The sequence below is a fragment of the Macrosteles quadrilineatus genome, unplaced genomic scaffold (genome assembly GCF_028750875.1).
Source record: "Macrosteles quadrilineatus isolate MER2022 unplaced genomic scaffold, UCM_ALF_1.0 Scaffold_2__2_contigs__length_208266976, whole genome shotgun sequence".
NCBI classification, from domain to species: Eukaryota; Metazoa; Arthropoda; class Insecta; order Hemiptera; family Cicadellidae; genus Macrosteles; species Macrosteles quadrilineatus.
In genome coordinates, this window is record NW_026542595.1 from 109298288 (window position 1) to 109321775 (window position 23488).

General features: G+C 36.9%; 2 protein-coding genes across 2 annotated transcripts in view; both read right to left on the reverse strand.

Moving 5' to 3' along the window:
• The window catches only part of LOC128984763 (elongator complex protein 4-like), an 8131-nt gene extending 3127 nt beyond the window's left edge, over positions 1-5004 (reverse strand). Inside the window, exons 1-6 of the mRNA XM_054404125.1 lie at positions 4802-5004; positions 3867-3902; positions 3119-3234; positions 2112-2197; positions 1539-1678; positions 588-826 (exon numbers count right to left, since the gene is read on the reverse strand). Of these exons, the coding sequence (XP_054260100.1) occupies positions 588-826; positions 1539-1678; positions 2112-2197; positions 3119-3234; positions 3867-3902; positions 4802-4943 (759 nt within the window). The 5' untranslated portion in view covers positions 4944-5004. The remainder of the gene's footprint in view (positions 1-587; positions 827-1538; positions 1679-2111; positions 2198-3118; positions 3235-3866; positions 3903-4801) is intronic.
• A 4476-nt stretch (positions 5005-9480) lies between these two features.
• The window catches only part of LOC128985630 (glutathione S-transferase-like), a 37149-nt gene continuing 23141 nt past the window's right edge, over positions 9481-23488 (reverse strand). Inside the window, exon 5 of the mRNA XM_054405358.1 lies at positions 9481-9824. Within this exon, the coding sequence (XP_054261333.1) occupies positions 9654-9824 (171 nt within the window). The 3' untranslated portion in view covers positions 9481-9653. The remainder of the gene's footprint in view (positions 9825-23488) is intronic.

The window sequence follows — 23488 nt, forward strand, 5'->3', positions numbered from 1 at the left end:
TTGAAACAAAACTAGTATCCACCACAATCATATCCGTTAACAGGTGATAAAACTTACCATAAAATAATACAATAAACTATACACGATTGATTTAAAATGTCGCTGTCACTGACAGTATTTTCAACCATAGAAGGTGAGAGTTGAATAAAGAGAGTGAAATATTCTAATCTAATCTTTGTACACAGTATAAATATTTTCTTGTGCCAGAGTGGATTCTTTACATTTTAGATGCCTATCACAACAAAACTCAGTTAAAATAGTATTTTTCTAAAGGCCTAATCCCCGTGGATCCTGATTTTCATTGTCACCATCATCAAAAGCAGCCCCAACCTCTAATTTGCTGGTAAGCCCTTACAAGTAAAACGCAGACTTTTCCTCTGTCATTGGGTTGTATAATTTCCTATGGTGATTTAAGCATGACTGGTTTATAATTGTACACTTGTAAGCTTAATCATTGAAAAAATATTGGATATTTTGCATAATTACAATAAACTAACACTTTTATCTCCACTGTAGGGAATGAAATATTTTACACAAAATATTAATTCCCACAAACAAAATCCGGAAGGAATAACTAAAAGACTAACCTCAACCATGTCAGTGGATAATGTGATTAGAACGCAGGCAAACGCAGCCTGTAGCATGTGACGAAGGGAGAGCAGAAACCGAGGCAGATAGTCTGGCTGAGGCCACAACGGGGAACCGAGGCTGTGTAGAACGATCCGCAGAACTGTCCTGCGTGGCTGCGCGAGCTTCACACTGTGACCTTGCTTCTGTATGTGGCTGTACAGGTCTGACAGAAGCGCAGAATACGGATTCTCACAGTCTGTTAGGAGATTTAACAGAATCATAATTCAAATCATTCACAATTTAGAAAATAATTAGAATTGACCATACCACTAGACAGGCAGTTATATGGGATAGAATTAAACACAAAAAATGTACAGTGTAATAAACGTTGTCTAGCTATTATCATTGTCATCTACTCCAATTTCAGCCAAATACTGAACATTTCCCTGTAGTCAAGTATACATCATTGTTCTCTACGATTGGGGAAAAATCCTGATCATCTACCGCAGTCATATAAATATCATCATCGCCTCTCACTTACATAGATTTCACGATCACTTATTGTCATCATCTGCTGCGGCAAAAGCGTTAATTTTTTGACTACACACTATTTGCAGACAAGCCCTGCAATCGCGATTGTTAAAGCTGGGTTCAAGCTCGATTTTCAAACTTGGTGCTTGATCTTGTAGGCTGAGTAAATCGATCCGCTAGCACATTTCTGGTATTATTTAGTTCCTCAAGTCAAATTTAAAATATTTCAATACACGATAATAGAAACGTTATATCAATTCTAGCAACAAACTTGAACTAATTTGTAGTTAGTAAGTTTTCTGGAGTACCGGTAGGTAAATCAGTTGTGTAAATTCTTAAGATTACTCAGTGATGGATCACCGATTTCTCTACAGAAATAAATAATACTTTGTACAGAACAATCACGAACAATCTAATCAATTGAGTTACGAACTCACTTGTGTCGTAAGGCCAGTGAGTGATCTCTGCATTGTCAAGGACCTCTTTGCTGTAAGGACTTGTCAGGTCAAAGTTGTGGCCGAACACAGGAGCTCCTGACAAAGACGGACTTGACTGCACCATCGGAGTGTCTCGATACCTTGACAAACACATACAAGTACCTCTTGTTAGTTTACAGCAATCATCAAAGATAACTGGTATATAAAAAGGAACAAAATTAAGAGAAAGGAAATTAGTAATTAGATCTTCATATAAAAATTTTTACATCTAATTTTGATTACCTTAAAAGTTTAGCACATTGACAAGAACGTTGCACGGTTCTTCAAACAACCTGGCCAACAGTCGGCTCGAAAGATCAGTTCAGACCTAAAAAATTGAGCTATATTTGTATACATATGAGTCAGCCCAATTTTTTAGGTCCGAACCCGAAATCTTTCGAGCCGACTGTTGGCCAGACTTGAAAATATCCAGACCCACAGATCCCTAGTTCTTCCAAACTTAACCATTTTCGCCTTTTTTTGGTACATAAAATTGTTTGGCTCATAAAATTGCTTGATAACTGCAAAACTTACCTCCAAGCAATCTTTAGGTCATCAGCATTTTGATCAGAAGATCTTGAAGACACTGAGAATTCTACAGGGCTGGGCAAATCTTTCACCTACGACCAATATAGTCAATCTTGGATGAATTATTTAATATTGCTATAAAGAAGTGTAGCAAACTATAGATTCCTAAAACAATAGCCGCGACAATACTACAAAGAAATTAGAATCAAAGTGGCCAAACAGTATCAATAATTTTGGGGTTAAGACATAAGGCCATGGCCCAACTATTCTTCAGCACCAGTGTGCAGTGTAAGTAAGCTGTTTATAGGTCGGCCGCTTGGAAAGCCAGCTAGTACCAAGGCACGGCGCCGCCCCGGTGTCGTGGGAGTTGGAATCCTGTGTTACCAAATGGAACTGCTTACACATACACCGTCACAGCAGAGCCTAGCCGCCGTTGCTGTTGCCGGTTTGTCATTGGCAGCATCGCTCCCGCCGGTGCGGTTGGCCGGTTTTCTGAAGTTATTGAAAACCATAGTTTTCAACCCGTACTGGCAGCGGAGTGGGGAAAGGGCCATAGTCTGTCTCACTCCCACAGCTCAGTATCTCTCTCTCGCACTACTGCTACAAGGAGCTCGCTTTCTAAGCGGCCGACCTATAGTATTGTTTTCAGGATTTTTTATTAGGATCAGGCTTCCTTGAATGGGAATGAGTCTAAACTGGTACAGGATACACAAAACCCATTCAGGTAAGCCTGCTCTCCTCATAAAAAAATCCTTGAAACCTAAGCCTTTGTGCTCTATGTTACAACCTTAACCTCATGTTTAGTATTGTTTGTTACACTGAATTCTGTTGAGATATTCGTTGTACTAATTAACTTTTGTTGGTAATCTTGAATGTTCTTTAACAGGCCTAAGAGAGGGGCGGTTACAACTGAAGAAAAGTTACGTACCGTACTTAAATGAGTAAAAAGGTGAGAATCTAAATAAGTTTGAGATATATGTTGTATTTTACCCAATAAATATGAATGAACTTACCAATTGTCGTGTGTCACAATCAATGCTGGCAATATAGAGGCAATGTTTACAAGCGATTCCTTCAGCAAGGAAATATTTTGCTAGGTATTTGCTGAAAACACCGAATTCATCTTCCTCTGTAAATAAGAATCAATAAATTATAAAAATAAGATTAAAACTTTATATTTTGGCAATATTTTTAACAATACATTGTAGATACAAAGTTGAATGAAAAGGTTTCAATATTAATTATTTTAAATAGGCTAAATAGAAAACAAATTTTAAACTTAAACCTAAAATGTTCATCTTTAAGGTTTGTGAAAGGAATCTGAATAATTTACTAAGCTAAATGCATTTTTCTGATAATTTATTGATCTTTATGATAATTTAGTTGAAAAAAGTAACGGTCTCTTAGTTTATAACTAAGGAAGTTTTTTGAATGTCTTCTTATAATGATGAATTCCGTCTAATAAGTCTAAAAATTTCAACCTAATTAGGCCTATACACAATTTTTTAAACGTACAGATGAAAAAGTAGGCCTATTCAAGATAGTGTTATGACATTTTATTGTAAAAATTTTGTACCGTAGTAGTTTTGAAATAAAAAATAATTAGCCAAATCTAAGATCATAGATGTAATATCGTACCGTACCCTGGATGATGTGAAATGAGAATGAGGTAGGGTAGGTACCTATTTTATTAGATCATTACAAATGAAAAGTTTGTTCGAGATAGCGTGGTTCTGTTCTCATTAACATAAACTGACTCACCAATGAGAAAAATAGATCCTAGTGGCAAACCGCCTCCTGAAAAAGATTAAAATTGATACATAAAACCTGTGTAATGTATTAAATTCTAGATGAACAACCTGATCAATTGGTGGCTACAACATTGTCACATAAATAAACCTAAGTTTAATCAACATTACATCAGGCTGTAAGGTAACTATTCAAGTAGGCCTATCATGGATTAAGTTAAATAAGGTGAAAAAATTGTCTTTGAAATAAGCGCTTTGAAAATAGATACTTTGGTATTATCTGGAGGCCACGTATTTGAGAGGGATTTTTTTACCGGGTACTACCAAAAATAACTAAATAATTAGAAAGAAATTATTTTAATTACCGACTTACTGTCCAAATTTGGTATGATTGTGAATAGCGACCTTTGAATTCTGCCTATAGAAGGCAGTGATGTTGGCGAGAATTGAGTTGAATGTGTCGCTGCCGCTAGCTGCCACATGAACTCCGCCAAGTAGGTAAAACAGCAGCGCTGCAGCGGTTATGTTAGGTTGGGTCATTATAAATTAATATTACAAAAACTTAACTTACCATTCACTAATAGGCTTGGTGCATGTTAGATAATGAATGTGTTTTTTTTTAGAATTTTTACCTTGGTAAACCCACCTTTGTATATATTTACTAGTAAATAACATGTTTTACAGAGTAAGATTTAATTGAAAAAAACGATAACCTAGGCCTATTATGCACTTACTAAATGTAATTTTAACCAATGATATTTTTGTAGACAAGTGTGCCGTTGTCTAAAAACGTGTTCCAGTTAGTTTGCGAGTGTGAATGCGAGTGTGCGTGTGCGGCACTGCGGTGCCGTGCCCTGAACGGAAATAAAAAAGGTTAGGAAACAACGGAAATGCTGCCATAGGCCTATGTTCAGGTGATCTAACCTATAATATTATTACGCGACTGACCAATCAATGAATCCAAAGAAAGCACCCCACTTGAGATAAGAACTTGATCCTTAATAGACACAACTTTGGTTCCCGGTAAATTATGATACTTTCTTCCCCTATCATCTTTTAAAACAAATTTCGGAGTGTCGATACTTTCCATTCTAATTAACCGCTTCTGCTTCTGCTTTCTGCCACCTGCCGTTCTGCCTTCTGCTAGTGCTAATCTGGCAATCTGCTCTGCTCTGAGCTTCACTTCAGTCAGTTCAGTTCAGTTCACGCTGCCGACAGCAAGACATTGGATTGGCAAACAAACAAAACAAACATTTTCTTTTAGAGTTCGTCGTTGAAAGCTGGCTCAATTTAGACAACCATGCAACTACACTGTCTAGTCCAAAACGCTGATTCAGTTTCAAATTAAAGGTGGCCGTGGTTTCGGTGTTTTATATTATACTCGTATGTTTTTGGTTGGTGGTATGTCAGTTAGTTCACGGAATTATATGCAATAAGGCTTTTGGTGTTGTCATAAAGTTTCCAATGTGCTACAGGGAACTCAGCAAAATTATTTTCATTATATTTATGACTTGTCACTAAAAGGCCATACATTGCCTTCACCTTTTCACAGGTGACTCTATCCTATTGTTGAGACGTGTTTATGACATATCAGCCTTTCGAGGTGAAGCTGACAACTAATGGAGCTGGTCAAAGGTTGGTTTACTGTACTACGAATCATCTCCTAGTCAACGTGGATAAAACAGTTTCAACAGTTATGTACTCTAAAACCAACGATTGGTCTGAAAGAGACTGTCAAGCGTCTTGGTTCCTGGTTGATCCAAATACTCAACTGGAACCACCACCATCTGTCAGCTATGTGCGTGAAGTAACAAACAATGGATATAATCTACGGTGAAACTCACATGATTCTTTTTAGCGAATTTCCCAATACGGGGAATAAGCTATTACCGTAGTACTCATGGTAAGACCTGGACCTGTACTCATGGTAAGGAACATTTTGACCTTAGTCACTAACAAGACTACAAGATCGCACCACTCATCCTACGCTCATCCCCATTCATTCTTGGCTTAAAATGCCTATACATTCGTATGGTCGCCATTTCAGATTAAAGTATTCAAGTATTAAGTCTACTACTACTGCACAGTATTCATGTTATCTACGTTCTGGTTAGCTGGGTTCACTCTCCTGCTGAATGCGGGGTGCTGCTTTTCCGAAAAAGTTACTGAAAACTTCAATATTCTCTGCGTCACGCGAGCTCTAACGGCTTATTTTTCAATAACGTGGGACTCATTTATTTATCAGCATGTACTTATTAAAACCTCAGATACTTTTGGTCTTAGTGGAGATATTCGCAGACATGGTGTGTGACATTGATTGTTAAACATGAGGAGGTAAATATTGTGTATAAACAGTCAATAAGTGCTGTTTTCATCGTGACTTTTGGACCTTCTTAGTTACCGTTCCAGTTCGTCACACCCTAATATATAACCATTCTCGTTTACTTAGTCTACTACAACACCCTAAATGCTGTAGATAAAGTTAACATGAAAGGTGAGTATTAAGCACCTTCAATGTTGCTTTGAAGTTCAAAATTTGCAGACCACTACTGTGATTTTCCGATCTGATGGTAGAACTAAATAGCATTCCACTATTTCTTACACAAAGCCACAGCTTATTTATTTTAGTTTTGTCTTAACGTAACATTTTTCATCAGCCAAGTGTTTTATTATAGTAAATAAAAATTATGTTGATTTGATGTTGAAGTATACTCCTTGTCGTTATGTAAGACGTTATATTAATACGTGTACTCATCTCTCTGTTTAAACTTTGAAAATACATCCTCTGAGAATCATAATCAAACAAGAAGTCATCAAAAGTAATCACTTTAAAGCCCTCCCCGTGCCCCAGTGAGTTCACCACTCCCACATACCAAAGCACAAAAAACACACTTGAAAAATGTATTCCAAAGATGAAATAACATTTTTAACAAAGGTTGAGGTGGTTTGATTCAGCACTATCTTAATAAACGAGTTTTTGAGTAGTCGTATTTATATCAGCACAAGAGAGTCAGCTATTATGCTATTAGTACAATTTCTTTATTGGTATTCAAGTAAGATTTTGTATACTAGCTTAATAATTGTGATTTGATAATTTATTTTTTCTGTATGGTTTGCTGTTAATTTATTGTTTGAAATGATGTGATATATATTAAATTCAAGCAAATAAGTTTTTTGAAAATGCATGGGAGAAATCCTATTGTAATTTTCTACTGAATGGCTAATGAATGAATCTTTTGAATCGTTGTTGAACTGGCTATTACTTCTTCACAACGGGATAAGGAAGCATAATAGAGGGATGGCGTTCTTTAAATCTACTGCAAAAATCTACATTAAATTTGGCAATGATAATATAAACAGCATTTATCAACGACCTCCTGGACGTGATATATGTCGACGCTCTACAATTTGCAGATGACCTGAAGATATTTGTGATGTGGAAAGCGAAAAGAAGGCCTCTTGTCGGCGATGCAAAATTTTCAGTTCGGCCGATATAAGTAATTAAGGTCAAAAATATCGAAATTCGGGTTTTTATCGATTGTTATACCTCATTTAACATAGAACAGGACAGTATCGGTAAAAAATATCGAATTGAAGATGTAAAAGTTCGAAATAAATAATTTTGTTAGCCTCTGCACGGTCTAAGAAAATGGACCTTTTGTCGCTCAATGTTATTTCGCCATAACGACAAGAGGTCCCATTTCCAATATTCACTTTATAAACAGAATTTAGTCCAAAAAATGAATTGTCCTGCATTTTATTGAAAATTTAGAGAACTACAACGAATTCAGTTTACGGAGAACAAAATATCTCACAAATTTTAAAGTCCCGACAAGAGGTACCTTTTCTTGTCTTAAGGATAAATAACATGGGGCCGACAAGAGGTCCCTTTTCTGAAGTGCAATTTTTACGACATGCTTCGATAAAACAATTATTTTAATTAAAACTACCGTGAGTTAAGAAAAAAATTGGTATTGTCTCCAAAGAAGACATTATAAGCTTTCTTTTGATACCAAAATCGTTTCTTAAATACGAAAAAAACTGTATTTATGCGTATTTGAAATTTTCAAAATAGTTTTTCTCAAAATTACCATTTTCCATAACCAAATTTCAAAGTTCTATAACTTTAACAACAGAAATCGCAGATGCATGGGACTTGCACCAAGTAATTCAGAATTTAATGAGGAATTCAAATATATATATATAACTCAAAATCGAAAATTCCCGACAAGAGGTCCCTATTCGCTTTCCACATCACATTTACAGGAGTAAAATCGCATAAATATCATCAGAAGCTGCAGCACAGTCCCTCTGCAATTGAGGAGTGGTGCATTGCCAATGGCATGTTCGTCAATCCCAGCAAATGCTCTATGATAACATTCTGACGATCAAAGTCTTCAGCTGAATACCAGTACTTGATCTCGGGTATTCAAATCCCAAAAGTCCAGAAAATATAAAGGACTTGAATCACCAACCCAAGAGCTCTCCGGTCCCTCTTTTGTTCACTCGTCCGTCAACTTCTTGAATACGCCAGCCCTGTCTGGTCCCCTTACACGCGGCCCTGGCCAAAATCAGACTGGAGTCCATGCAGCGGCGCTTTATTCGTCTAGCCGGAGTTCGACTTGGCTATGTGTACTTGAGGTGCAAGTTGATGAACTTGTCGGCCTTAGTCAGTCACTATCAAGACTACAAGATCGCGCCACTTATCCTACTTTCTTACACTCATCTCCATTCATACTTGGCTTAAAATACCTACATGGTCACCATTTCATTGAAAAGGTATAAAAAAGTATCAATCAACGCAATTTAAAATCTATCTTTTTCTAGTCTTTTTGTATGTTATATTTTTGTGTAAACTATTTTTCTTTGATTCGTTATTGTATAATGGCTATTTGCCGTAGGAATAAATAAATAAATAAAACATTAAAACTTACTATTCAAAAGCTTATCTACAAACTTCTCTCGTGGTGGAAGGAAAACCTGTTTTCCTTCAATCATTATTTTATCCTCTAGTATTTAAACACAAATTCATTAGACATCACTTAGATTTACAATCATATTATAGGAGAAAAACCCTTAAATAAGATATTATAAGAAGGCTCCATGCCCTATTGTAAAATAAGTTTTTAATCAATCACTAGAGTGTGGGATTGTTATGATTAATTGGTTGGTTTCATAGAAGCATAAAAAAGTTACATTGCAGTTATTGGTGTTCGCCGTGGTCGAAGGAAAGGATGGTGGTGTTTTTTTTTTTTTGTATGAGTAATCCGGGTTTACTACACTGTTTACTACTATTGGTTGGGGTTGGGATTGGCCCTGGATTCACTCGGATTCAGTCAGAGTCAGATTCACATAGGATAGGCTTAGGCTCAGGCTGCAGAAGTGCAGAGCTGCTCTTTACCGTTTACCGTTTCATCAAATTTATTGAAATCCACTGAACACAGAAGGGAACTACTGTAAACTGTATTTGTATTTATTTATATAATAAGCTAGGTTATTAGTGTTGTTGACTTGCGTTTGTTTATTATTAGGGATTGAGTTGTTTATAACTTATCGTTGTTTGGGATCAATATTGCAAACTCTAGGGTCAATCAATGTTAGGTTAGGTAGGGTAGTAAAACACAGAATCACTCCAAAAATATCTTTATTTATGCATAAGCTTGACATTTCCCCTCTCAGTTACAAACAAAACCTGTCTTGCAACATCAATTAGAACCAAAGTTTGGAATGAGTGAGTGAGCTTCACATGCCATGGATGCAGCTAGCTTGTAATGGTGATGGCTATGAGCTTCTAGGCAGCTCAGAAGTCAGTTTTGGGTCTCTTGGCTACCCATTGTTGGATCTTGGGCAGGTTTAGTATGCTTTGCTTCAGCTTGTGCAGATTAGGATAATCAGCAGTGACATCAGGCAGGCCTGTGGTGAAGTTGAGAAAGTCTGTGATGGTGACAAATAAGAAGTCCACCCAGGAAAGCTGGAACATATCACAGTTGTAGGTTTAATCAAGTAAATTTACAAACTGAAAAATGACTAAGGAGAAAACACTCAACTAATCACCTTAGCAAATTGTATGTACGGTACCTAGGCTATCAGAAATAGGGTAGAGCAAGTTACTACTTAGTTAGGTCTAGTGGAGCATTGCTTATTTATTGGCTACTCAGACGAAAGATAAACCTATGGTAGTTCTAAGCTTAATCCTAAAACCGGTTACCAGTACCTAAAGCAACATTATGTACGTTTGACGCATGTGTTAAGTAGTTCCATGGAATCCCTCGCAAAAGTTGGTAGGCCTATAGGTTATAGGAAAATCGAAGAGAGGAATTAAATGAGATTGGTTTATTAGCAAAACAAAAGATGGTATTGCCTAACTTAGCTTTCATCTTTCTGTTGACAGTTGACTTTTCACCAACGGGTCATTCCATATCAAATCAACTAGGCTCTCAACCTGACCATCTTGGATTTTGATGAAATTTTGCATACTTGTAAGGTAAATGCCCCAAATACCAACACCCTAAGACTCAATTCAAGTTTACATCTGCAAATAAATAATTATAGGTTATGTTAAGCTTGAGTATTATGGAGTTAATAATTTTGCCATGATATAAACTCTCAGATTACATAAATAGATAAAAGAAAAACATCCAATTAACAGTTTTTAAGCATCTTAAAGTTGGGGAAACACTCTTTGTACTTTTCTGGAAATACCGACAGCAATGAAACAAAATACCGACACCTCATGTCCTAAATACCAACATTATCATTTTAACACCAATTTAAGAGAGAACAGGAACATTATCATCATAATAAAGTATTTTTATTGAAGTTTGTGTATTCATTTAACCTATTCCACAACTTTATTTCAATATTTTGTCCCTATCCATCCCAAAAAGTAAAAGTTAAGACTTGAACATTCTCCAACTTACGGTAACTATGGTAACTTACTTCCCAATTTTATTGAAAACCACTTAGACAAAGTACGTAAAAATTTGTTTATGTTTGGCAAATGTAAATTAAGTAGTCTCTGTATTAATTATGTGCGAAATTGTAAACATATATCGACATCTGATGAAAATTCACTACGATGTAAGAGCAGCAGCAGCAGCCGACGCGACTGACGCTGGCAATGCTGTCTACAGCTGGAGCTGCCTACTTGATAAGCTGTTACGCAAGTTTCTGTGTTTAACTTATTCAATTATAGTACTGTATGACTTCTTTGGTAAAATATAATTCCAATAAAACTGGAACAAGTAAGTATTTAATGAAACATGAAAAAGTAACTTAAAACCATTGACGTATTTAAGTTTACATTTTGGATTGGCCTACCCTTAGTATTAAGATATTATTTACAAAAACATACAGAAAATACAAATACATACATATACAGAAATACAGCTACAGAAGTACAGTTACAGAAATATACACAGACAAATAGAAGAACAAATACAAATAGAAAATATAAAAATAAAACACGCACACACACACACAGATCTTAGAATGCTTTAAAATATTGTACAAATGTTAAAATACTCAAGCAAACACACACACTCTCTATCTCTTACAACTGAAATCTATAATGTCCACGCCGATCAAAAATTGGTTCACTTAAAATTGTGACAATTTCGTCGAGAGGAACCTCGTCGACGTCGTCATTCTCTGGCCAAACGAATGTATCTCCTACTTGGGCAAGAAATTGTATATTGCCAGTCTTCTCCTCGCCGTTGACATCAAGTAGCTGGCCTATGTACCGCTTGGTGCCATATGGAACAATCACCCACTTCCCAACACTAAAGTCCTCGAAGCAGAGCTTCGGATTCACAGGCACCTTGTCGATGTTGAATGAACTTGGTGCCATTGATACATCCAATCCTAGATCTTCGGAGTCGGACGAAAGTGGGGAAACATCTTCCTTTTCAGTCTTTTTTCTAGGCCCACTGACCTTTTCTTTTTTAATTTTCATGGCCACTTTTTTCATTTCTTGTTTTTCTCTTCTTTTTTGTCTTCTTTCTTCCATTTCCTTTTCTTTTTTTTCTTTTTCAGCCACCAATGTCTTTCGGTACTCCTTCCATTTTATACATGTTATTACTGAAGGGACTTTTGCCGTTTTTGTCCTCCTTTTAATCCCAGATTCCTTTTTGGGCCCAGGCCAAAATACGCAGTCTTTGAAGGGCGACGGAATACTGCTTGTGTCCTCTTGGACAGCAGATGTAGATGGCTGGGCGTCTTCTTGAACAGATGTCGATGGCCGAGATGTAGGGGTAACTGCCCTGGCACATGTTACAGGTGGGGTCGATCCAATGTTGGCAGGGATTTGTTGAACAGGTTCGGACACCACGGTAACAGGGAGATCGAGTTCCAAACCCATTGATACATCCAATCCTAGATCTTCAAAAAGTCCCTCGTCCACAAATATTTCTTCCTCTAATTCAATATTTGATGAACAATCGATGAGGACGTTTGGCTCTTGTTGGATTGTTGTGGGCATCATTGGATCTGGATCATCTGGGTCGTCTGGGTCGTTGCAGACAACCTCTTCCATATCCATGCGGGTACTATTTACAAAATCAAGAGGTCGATGTTCCTCAACAGAGTTTGTAGTTTTGTTAGAATCACTACAATTACTTTGGTCAATGCTTGTTTTAAGGTCTTGCCGAATGCTCCTCCACACTTCATACAGCGATTCATCACGACGCTTTATAGGTCCACCATGTCTAAACGCCTTTAACCTGTCATGGCCTATTTTCTTCTCAAGATGAGCGAGGCAGATGTTTACTCTCTCGGTTTCTACATTAGACTGTTGTGTTAGGGGTTTTGGGTTTTGGGCCAAGTTACCTACAATTTTGGTCATGTCAATGTCATTGACATCTAACGTAACTAGACCGCATGTTTTAAAACCATTCTGAATGGTTTCTGGCTTGATTGTCCTTTCAATCACTGACTGCAGCATCGGAGGAAAGTCTTCTTTCTTTAGCTTTTGTGAGGAGTGGTCAAACCTCCATTGGGACACTGCTTTTTTCCACGCATTTTTCAGTGGGTGGAAAACCGCGACGTCTAGAGGCTGCAGCAGATGTGTAGCATTGGGCAAAAGGGCGACAAGTTCAATCTTCTTTGAGGTACAAAACTCACTAAGCTCAAGAGACAGATGTGATACGTGGCCATCCATGAACATTATCACAGGTCTCGGAATATTATTTGCAGTTAGGTAAGGTTCAAATGTGTTGGCCATGTATTCAAAAAAAGCTTCAGATGTCATCCAACCTGATTCACTCTTCCCCAAACCCCACCCATCTGGCACAGCCATCCCTACTTGCAAAGGGATTCTCTCGTAAGCGTATAGAATCATTGGTGGTGCTACCTCCCCATCTGCTCTCACAGTCATTAGAACTGTGACGTTTTCCTTGTCTGTGTTTCCAGATATGTTGTACACACTTCGGTCCCCTCTGGCTGCAATAACTTTCCCCGTTTTGGGACTTAAAAAGAATGCAGTTTCGTCGCAGTTAAAAACCCGACGAAGGTCTTGGAATATGTCCATCAAATCGTTTTCTTGGCAGTAGGTCTTCACTTCGGCACACCAAGAGGCCACACTTTCTTGAGTGATGGCAGCTCTGGAAGTTGTCAGAGTCTGGCACTCCCGGACTGCCAGATTCTTGTGGCGGCCCATAAACAATTCGTACCAACGTCTACCAGGCTTTTGATTGACAAATGGGTTCGGCTTTCCTGATTTGGCAAGCATGCGACCAGCACTGAATATAAGTTGCTCTTTAGTGACTGGAAAGCCTTTTGTTTTACAAGCCAGAACCCATTGGACCAAAACTTCCTCTTCGACGTCTGACAGAAGAGGTTTTCTCCCCAGCTTGCACTTCTCTTCATAGCGGCCGTTGATCTTGTCAAGAAGGGTCACTCGAGGAACACCGAAACGTTTGGCCGCCGACGAAGTTGTCTCCACACCACTTCTTACAGCCAGAATGGCATTTTGCATGTCCTCGTCTGCATATTGCTTCCTTTTTTTCGGGGGTGGCGTTTTCGCTGGAGGCATTCTAAAAAATAAAAATAAAACGTGATTAGAAAAAGGACAAAAACGACTAAGACCACAGCATATTAAAATGCTATACATGATTATAAATATGAAATACGATAGCAAAACATGTTTTAAAGTCAAGTGTCGGTATTTTTTTTCGTAAATTATTCATGAAAATAATACCGACAACGCCATGTCGGTATTTGGCAAAATGACGAAAACTTGCTCTGAATACCGACACCGGCCAAAAAATTACAAGAAACCGTTAAAAGCAAGATTTGAATTACACATTTAAAAACCTAAGTATCTAGATTCACATAAATATTAAAGTTAATACTAACACATATATGACAAATTACTTATTCGCTAAAGCAAATCCCAATGTTCGTAGTGAAAACCTGTAAGATTCTTACCTGAAATCACCGTAGTCGTGCACCGGCAGACGAAACTTGTCATAACGAACTCAGAAAAGGAGGGAACTCATATCTTCTTCTTCTTACTTGTAGAAAAAAACATCGCAAACGCATCTGGCTTACAATATAGCCGGTAGAGACGACAAGGACATTATGTTTTGTTATGAAATGTGGCTGTGTCGGTATTTAGTACATTGTCGGTATTTGGGGCACTTACAGGTAAATGCCCCAAATACCAACACCCTAAGACTCAATTCAAGTTTACATCTGCAAATAAATAATTATAGGTTATGTTAAGCTTGAGTATTATGGAGTTAATAATTTTGCCATGATATAAACTCTCAGATTACATAAATAGATAAAAGAAAAACATCCAATTAACAGTTTTTAAGCATCTTAAAGTTGGGGAAACACTCTTTGTACTTTTCTGGAAATACCGACAGCAATGAAACAAAATACCGACACCTCATGTCCTAAATACCAACATTATCATTTTAACACCAATTTAAGAGAGAACAGGAACATTATCATCATAATAAAGTATTTTTATTGAAGTTTGTGTATTCATTTAACCTATTCCACAACTTTATTTCAATATTTTGTCCCTATCCATCCCAAAAAGTAAAAGTTAAGACTTGAACATTCTCCAACTTACGGTAACTATGGTAACTTACTTCCCAATTTTATTGAAAACCACTTAGACAAAGTACGTAAAAATTTGTTTATGTTTGGCAAATGTAAATTAAGTAGTCTCTGTATTAATTATGTGCGAAATTGTAAACATATATCGACATCTGATGAAAATTCACTACGATGTAAGAGCAGCAGCAGCAGCCGACGCGACTGACGCTGGCAATGCTGTCTACAGCTGGAGCTGCCTACTTGATAAGCTGTTACGCAAGTTTCTGTGTTTAACTTATTCAATTATAGTACTGTATGACTTCTTTGGTAAAATATAATTCCAATAAAACTGGAACAAGTAAGTATTTAATGAAACATGAAAAAGTAACTTAAAACCATTGACGTATTTAAGTTTACATTTTGGATTGGCCTACCCTTAGTATTAAGATATTATTTACAAAAACATACAGAAAATACAAATACATACATATACAGAAATACAGCTACAGAAGTACAGTTACAGAAATATACACAGACAAATAGAAGAACAAATACAAATAGAAAATATAAAAATAAAACACGCACACACACACACAGATCTTAGAATGCTTTAAAATATTGTACAAATGTTAAAATACTCAAGCAAACACACACACTCTCTATCTCTTACAACTGAAATCTATAATGTCCACGCCGATCAAAAATTGGTTCACTTAAAATTGTGACAATTTCGTCGAGAGGAACCTCGTCGACGTCGTCATTCTCTGGCCAAACGAATGTATCTCCTACTTGGGCAAGAAATTGTATATTGCCAGTCTTCTCCTCGCCGTTGACATCAAGTAGCTGGCCTATGTACCGCTTGGTGCCATATGGAACAATCACCCACTTCCCAACACTAAAGTCCTCGAAGCAGAGCTTCGGATTCACAGGCACCTTGTCGATGTTGAATGCACTTGGTGCCATTGATACATCCAATCCTAGATCTTCGGAGTCGGACGAAAGTGGGGAAACATCTTCCTTTTCAGTCTTTTTTCTAGGCCCACTGACCTTTTCTTTTTTAATTTTCATGGCCACTTTTTTCATTTCTTGTTTTTCTCTTCTTTTTTGTCTTCTTTCTTCCATTTCCTTTTCTTTTTTTTCTTTTTCAGCCACCAATGTCTTTCGGTACTCCTTCCATTTTATACATGTTATTACTGAAGGGACTTTTGCCGTTTTTGTCCTCCTTTTAATCCCAGATTCCTTTTTGGGCCCAGGCCAAAATACGCAGTCTTTGAAGGGCGACGGAATACTGCTTGTGTCCTCTTGGACAGCAGATGTAGATGGCTGGGCGTCTTCTTGAACAGATGTCGATGGCCGAGATGTAGGGGTAACTGCCCTGGCACATGTTACAGGTGGGGTCGATCCAATGTTGGCAGGGATTTGTTGAACAGGTTCGGACACCACGGTAACAGGGAGATCGAGTTCCAAACCCATTGATACATCCAATCCTAGATCTTCAAAAAGTCCCTCGTCCACAAATATTTCTTCCTCTAATTCAATATTTGATGAACAATCGATGAGGACGTTTGGCTCTTGTTGGATTGTTGTGGGCATCATTGGATCTGGATCATCTGGGTCGTCTGGGTCGTTGCAGACAACCTCTTCCATATCCATGCGGGTACTATTTACAAAATCAAGAGGTCGATGTTCCTCAACAGAGTTTGTAGTTTTGTTAGAATCACTACAATTACTTTGGTCAATGCTTGTTTTAAGGTCTTGCCGAATGCTCCTCCACACTTCATACAGCGATTCATCACGACGCTTTATAGGTCCACCATGTCTAAACGCCTTTAACCTGTCATGGCCTATTTTCTTCTCAAGATGAGCGAGGCAGATGTTTACTCTCTCGGTTTCTACATTAGACTGTTGTGTTAGGGGTTTTGGGTTTTGGGCCAAGTTACCTACAATTTTGGTCATGTCAATGTCATTGACATCTAACGTAACTAGACCGCATGTTTTAAAACCATTCTGAATGGTTTCTGGCTTGATTGTCCTTTCAATCACTGACTGCAGCATCGGAGGAAAGTCTTCTTTCTTTAGCTTTTGTGAGGAGTGGTCAAACCTCCATTGGGACACTGCTTTTTTCCACGCATTTTTCAGTGGGTGGAAAACCGCGACGTCTAGAGGCTGCAGCAGATGTGTAGCATTGGGCAAAAGGGCGACAAGTTCAATCTTCTTTGAGGTACAAAACTCACTAAGCTCAAGAGACAGATGTGATACGTGGCCATCCATGAACATTATCACAGGTCTCGGAATATTATTTGCAGTTAGGTAAGGTTCAAATGTGTTGGCCATGTATTCAAAAAAAGCTTCAGATGTCATCCAACCTGATTCACTCTTCCCCAAACCCCACCCATCTGGCACAGCCATCCCTACTTGCAAAGGGATTCTCTCGTAAGCGTATAGAATCATTGGTGGTGCTACCTCCCCATCTGCTCTCACAGTCATTAGAACTGTGACGTTTTCCTTGTCTGTGTTTCCAGATATGTTGTACACACTTCGGTCCCCTCTGGCTGCAATAACTTTCCCCGTTTTGGGACTTAAAAAGAATGCAGTTTCGTCGCAGTTAAAAACCCGACGAAGGTCTTGGAATATGTCCATCAAATCGTTTTCTTGGCAGTAGGTCTTCACTTCGGCACACCAAGAGGCCACACTTTCTTGAGTGATGGCAGCTCTGGAAGTTGTCAGAGTCTGGCACTCCCGGACTGCCAGATTCTTGTGGCGGCCCATAAACAATTCGTACCAACGTCTACCAGGCTTTTGATTGACAAATGGGTTCGGCTTTCCTGATTTGGCAAGCATGCGACCAGCACTGAATATAAGTTGCTCTTTAGTGACTGGAAAGCCTTTTGTTTTACAAGCCAGAACCCATTGGACCAAAACTTCCTCTTCGACGTCTGACAGAAGAGGTTTTCTCCCCAGCTTGCACTTCTCTTCATAGCGGCCGTTGATCTTGTCAAGAAGGGTCACTCGAGGAACACCGAAACGTTTGGCCGCCGACGAAGTTGTCTCCACACCACTTCTTACAGCCAGAATGGCATTTTGCATGTCCTCGTCTGCATATTGCTTCCTTTTTTTCGGGGGTGGCGTTTTCGCTGGAGGCATTCTAAAAAATAAAAATAAAACGTGATTAGAAAAAGGACAAAAACGACTAAGACCACAGCATATTAAAATGCTATACATGATTATAAATATGAAATACGATAGCAAAACATGTTTTAAAGTCAAGTGTCGGTATTTTTTTTCGTAAATTATTCATGAAAATAATACCGACAACGCCATGTCGGTATTTGGCAAAATGACGAAAACTTGCTCTGAATACCGACACCGGCCAAAAAATTACAAGAAACCGTTAAAAGCAAGATTTGAATTACACATTTAAAAACCTAAGTATCTAGATTCACATAAATATTAAAGTTAATACTAACACATATATGACAAATTACTTATTCGCTAAAGCAAATCCCAATGTTCGTAGTGAAAACCTGTAAGATTCTTACCTGAAATCACCGTAGTCGTGCACCGGCAGACGAAACTTGTCATAACGAACTCAGAAAAGGAGGGAACTCATATCTTCTTCTTCTTACTTGTAGAAAAAAACATCGCAAACGCATCTGGCTTACAATATAGCCGGTAGAGACGACAAGGACATTATGTTTTGTTATGAAATGTGGCTGTGTCGGTATTTAGTACATTGTCGGTATTTGGGGCACTTACCTTAGTATTTTGAGTCCTGAATCCAAATATGCTTTTAAAAAAAATCTATCTTTTATAGTTTTTATGATATAAATATTTGAAAATGGTAAAAATTGGCGTTTTTTACCGTGCGCGCAAATCTAAAATGTTGTCTAGGATGAGTTCTATTGGTCCTATCAAGTTGTACAATGGCTCATTTTAAAGAGGATTCAAATGCCTTTAATCTGATACCAAACTCAACCTACTTTGGTAAAAATTAATTTTTTTTGAAAATTTCAAAATATGTTTTTGAAAAAAATTTTAAGATAGTGTTTTTTGAAAAATTTGAAAATTACATATGTTAAAGAATGTAATCTAGTAAGTACATTATAAAAATTTCAAAATGGGATGATAATGGGATCAGCAGTTATGATAAAAATACTTGACTATGGTTCACTGTTTCCAAGCATTTTGGCGCATACAGCAAGTACTAACCTAAAAGTATCATTAAATAAGAGTCTATTAATTATATGATTAAAATTAAAAATATCTGCCTATATTTGAATTAAATGTATGTCATATTTTGCTATAGGGTAATATAAACTAAATCTAGCAAATAAACAACATTATTCAAGTTAACAGAGTTTCCGTCAACCTTTGAACATGGGGGCTACTTTGAATAAACTTTCCACATTTCATATTTTATTTTTTTCATAATAATTTTATCTTTAAATGATAATGTTTATTATAATTTTCTATTCCCAGATAAATATACTCTACTTAAAAAAATATTTAATAGTGCATACTATGGTTCTACAAAAATACTTATTTTTCACTGAAATTTGTTTGTAAAAAAAAGTCGTCCAAACTTCCATGTCTACAGCAAACCCAGTAAGTTTATGATTTATGACTTAACATAATTGAATAGCCCATTTATCTGGGATTAAGAAAATACCTGCTTTGATTACTTTATAAGCAGTAATAACTTTAAAAAAAAGAAAGAAAAAATTACCCGATTTGCTGACCCTTACTTATGGCGTCGCGACCCTTAGTTCTGGAGCAAAATTTCCCGGTCATGAAGAAAAAATTGGGTTTTAGGCCTAAGTGTTATTTTTTAAAATGATTTTTCTAATGAAAACAGATGTTTTGAGCTTTAGTTATTATTAGCAGCCATAATCCAATTCCTTTATTTGACTGCTATGATATTTAAAAAATAGGCTACCCTTGCAAAGTTAAAAAATAACCGGACGGACATTTTGAAAATTCTCCGTAACTTTTTTTAATTTTTGACATATCAAAATAGAAGTTATACAGAAATGTGGTTTGTGGTATTTAAATCCACAAATCAGTTTTCACTATACAAATTTTAATTGTTAAAGTGAGAATACATTATTTATACTTATGAGCAGACATTTCCCTAAAACTAAATAATTATCATGGAATATTATCTATGTATCAATAATAAGGTTACTACAGGATTTAAATAGATTGATCACAGTATATTTTGTGACAAAATTATCAATGCTTGTTTGTCTCTCTTTCTTGTCACGAGAGGAAAGACAGACAAACATGGACCTATGGGTTTTGGCTCAGGTTCCTCAGTAATATCCAGTTGTGTTGCAACGATTTACTGTAATCAATCTTTAAGTCTGCTTTTTCACTAGGCTGGAGACGCTAGTCAGCCACTAGATCTGTGCAAAATCACATTGTGAAGCACTTTACGTTTACACTATCAGGTCGCAGCGACCCACCTCGGCAGTAGCGACCCGGTCTTGAGAAGTTGTAATTTGTTTGACAGGTACACAGGTCTAACTTATGTTTGTCAGTCTTTCCTCTTGTCGATTGATTACAGTAAATCGTTGCAACACAACTAACTGGAAAAGACTGACGAACCTGAACCAAAACCCATTGGTCCATGTTTGCTTGTCTTTCCTCTTGGGACAAGAGAGAGACATGTCAAACAAGCATGTATAATTTTGTTACACAATTTACTGTGATCAATCTATTTAAATCCTGTAGTAACCTTATTATTGAAACTATACATAATATTCCATGATATTTATTTAGTTTTGAGGAATGTCTTCTCATAAGTATAAATAGTGTATTCTCACTTTAACAATTTAAATATTTATAGTGAAAACTGATTTGTGGATTTAAATAACTCTGTTAACTTGAATAAAGTTGTTTACTTGCTAGATTTAGTTTATTTTATAGCAAAATATGACATACACAATTCAAATATAGGCAGATATTTTTAATTTTAATCATATAATTAATAGACTCTTATTTAATGATACATTTAGGTTAGTACTTGCTGTATGCGCCAAAATGCTTGGAAACAGTGAACCATAGTAAAGTATTTTTATCATAACTGCTGATCCCATTATCATCCCATTTTGAAATTTTTATAATGTACTTACTAGATTACATTCTTTAACATATGTAATTTTCAAATTTTTCAAAAAACACTATCTTAAAATTTTTTTCAAAAACATATTTTGAAATTTTCAAAAAAAATTAATTTTTACCAAAGTAGGTTGAGTTTGGTATCAGATTAAAGGCATTTGAATCCTCTTTAAAATGAGCCATTGTACAACTTGATAGGACCAATAGAACTCATCCTAGACAACATTTTAGATTTGCGCGCACGGTAAAAAACGCCAATTTTTACCATTTTCAAATATTTATATCATAAAAACTACAAAAGATAGATTTTTTTTAAAAGCATATTTGGATTCAGGACTCAAAATACTACAAGTATGCAAAATTTCATCAAAATCCAAGATGGTCAGGTTGAAAATAATTTTTTTTGGTTGATTTCATATGGAATGACCCCAACGGTTACCATTTTACGTAGGCCTATTTAGCAGCCTGCTAAATATCATTCCCTTCTTTTGGGACGTGCATTTCGAAAGAACATTAGACAAACTGAAAAGCCTAACTCTACACTTCATCAATCTTATCCTATTATTTTATTTGAGGTTGGGTTGTTCGTCAATGATTGTTGTTGATAAATAAATGTGGTATTTTTTAGGTCTGTTTACATTTTGTGCGTGGTAACTAAAGCTCAATTTTCTCTTTATTTAGGCAAGCAATGCGGTTTTAAGTCAATGTAAACTTAACATAATTTTTATTGTTACTACCGTATCTTCATCTTTTACCCAAAAGTAATTGGTGTCATACTTTCAAAATAAAAATTATACATTTAGACAAACTGACCTAAATACAAAAAAACATATATTTACAAAATTGGCATGTGGATAGGCGGATCAGTCAGAAAATACTGGGAAAATGTCTTTATAAAACTCTTTTAGGGGAATAGTAGGTTCTTGACTTGAGTAGAGGGACCAGCTTCTTAAAGAAAAGCTTAGGCTACACTCAAGCTGTTTGATAGAGTTGGGCAGCTTGTTATGGATTTGAATTGCTCCCGTGTTGTAACTCTTCTGGGATCTTGTCAGCCTAACCCTCGGCACATCAAGCAACCCGCGCTGCCTAGTCTGGTGGTCATGAACCGCTGAACGATGTTGAAACTTGTCGCAAAGGTCATGGATCATCAGTGAGCATACGAGGATTAATAGCTATAAACCGTGAATATCCCCAGCCTTGCAAAGATGGGTTTGCAGTGGGCAAGGTGGTCACTAAATGTAATATTTCTTACAGCACGTTTCTGGAACACTAATATGTCTTCAACATCAACGGCATGACCCCAAAGTAGTAGGCCATAGTTTACATGACAGTGGAACATGGCATGATGTTAAGCAGGTACTATTCAGTAATAAAATTTCACAGCTTGAGCAGAAGACAGCACATCCTAGAAAGTTTGCTGCTAATGTCGCCTATGTGATTGTTCCACGCCAATTTCCTGTCCAGATGGAATCCAAGTAGCTTAACTGGTTCATTAGGTGGGACATTTCTTGCCAGACTGCAGACCAATGTCTGGGTTTTTTCCTGGTTGAGCTGAAACCCATTTTCTTCAAACCAGGATAAAACCTATAACACCTATTTGCTAGAAGTTACACGCTTCTAGGCAATTGTGGGATATTATTGTTGGTAAGATATTATCTTTTTGCAAATGTCATAATTTCCATTGATTGAGTCACCAGAGCAGCCCGTTAGTACTTTGTCATAGTGCTGAGTTGTCTTCTGACAATAATTTGTTGTTAGCAGCTGCGTTAGTTGTTAGGTATTGTTGCTGCAGGAAAATGACTGGAAGTAAACAAGGATTTTATGGATTTGCCTCAGTTTGTAAAGCTGTATGTGTAGGTATCGTGCTACTGACCTACCAATATTTAATAATTTTATTCTGGATGATGCTCACATAGGCTTCTAAACCTGAAACAACTAATTGTTGGGTTGGAAAATTGTTTTTGAAGACCAATAGATTTGGAAAAATTACGTAAAAAGATTGGACCACTTCAAATCCATTGGGACGGTGGCGTTGTCCAGTAATCCAGCTATAGGAGGTAACGAATTGTGGATATTTATAGAGATGCACTGTGCGATACTCCCTGGTGTGGACTAACGTCCGCACTAGTGAGTACTACGACTATCTGCAGTTCTATCCTGATAATTAGACTAATTCTTTAATACCAAGGAAAAAATGTGGTTCGGATTCCACTATAAAACTGTAGGTCCTTGGTTGCCATTAGCTGTTTGGGCTATTGATTAACAGCTGTGTCAAAGGAATATGTCGGCCTTAGTCACTAACAAGACTACAAGATCGCGCCACTCATACTTCACTCATATTTGGGTTAAAATACGCAGATAATGGCAGATAATCTTAAATAATTGATAATTCTATTTAAATAGAAATACATAGGTCATAGGTTTGTCATTTAACTTGCAATGTCAATGGAGAATTAGGAAAGCGCTGAG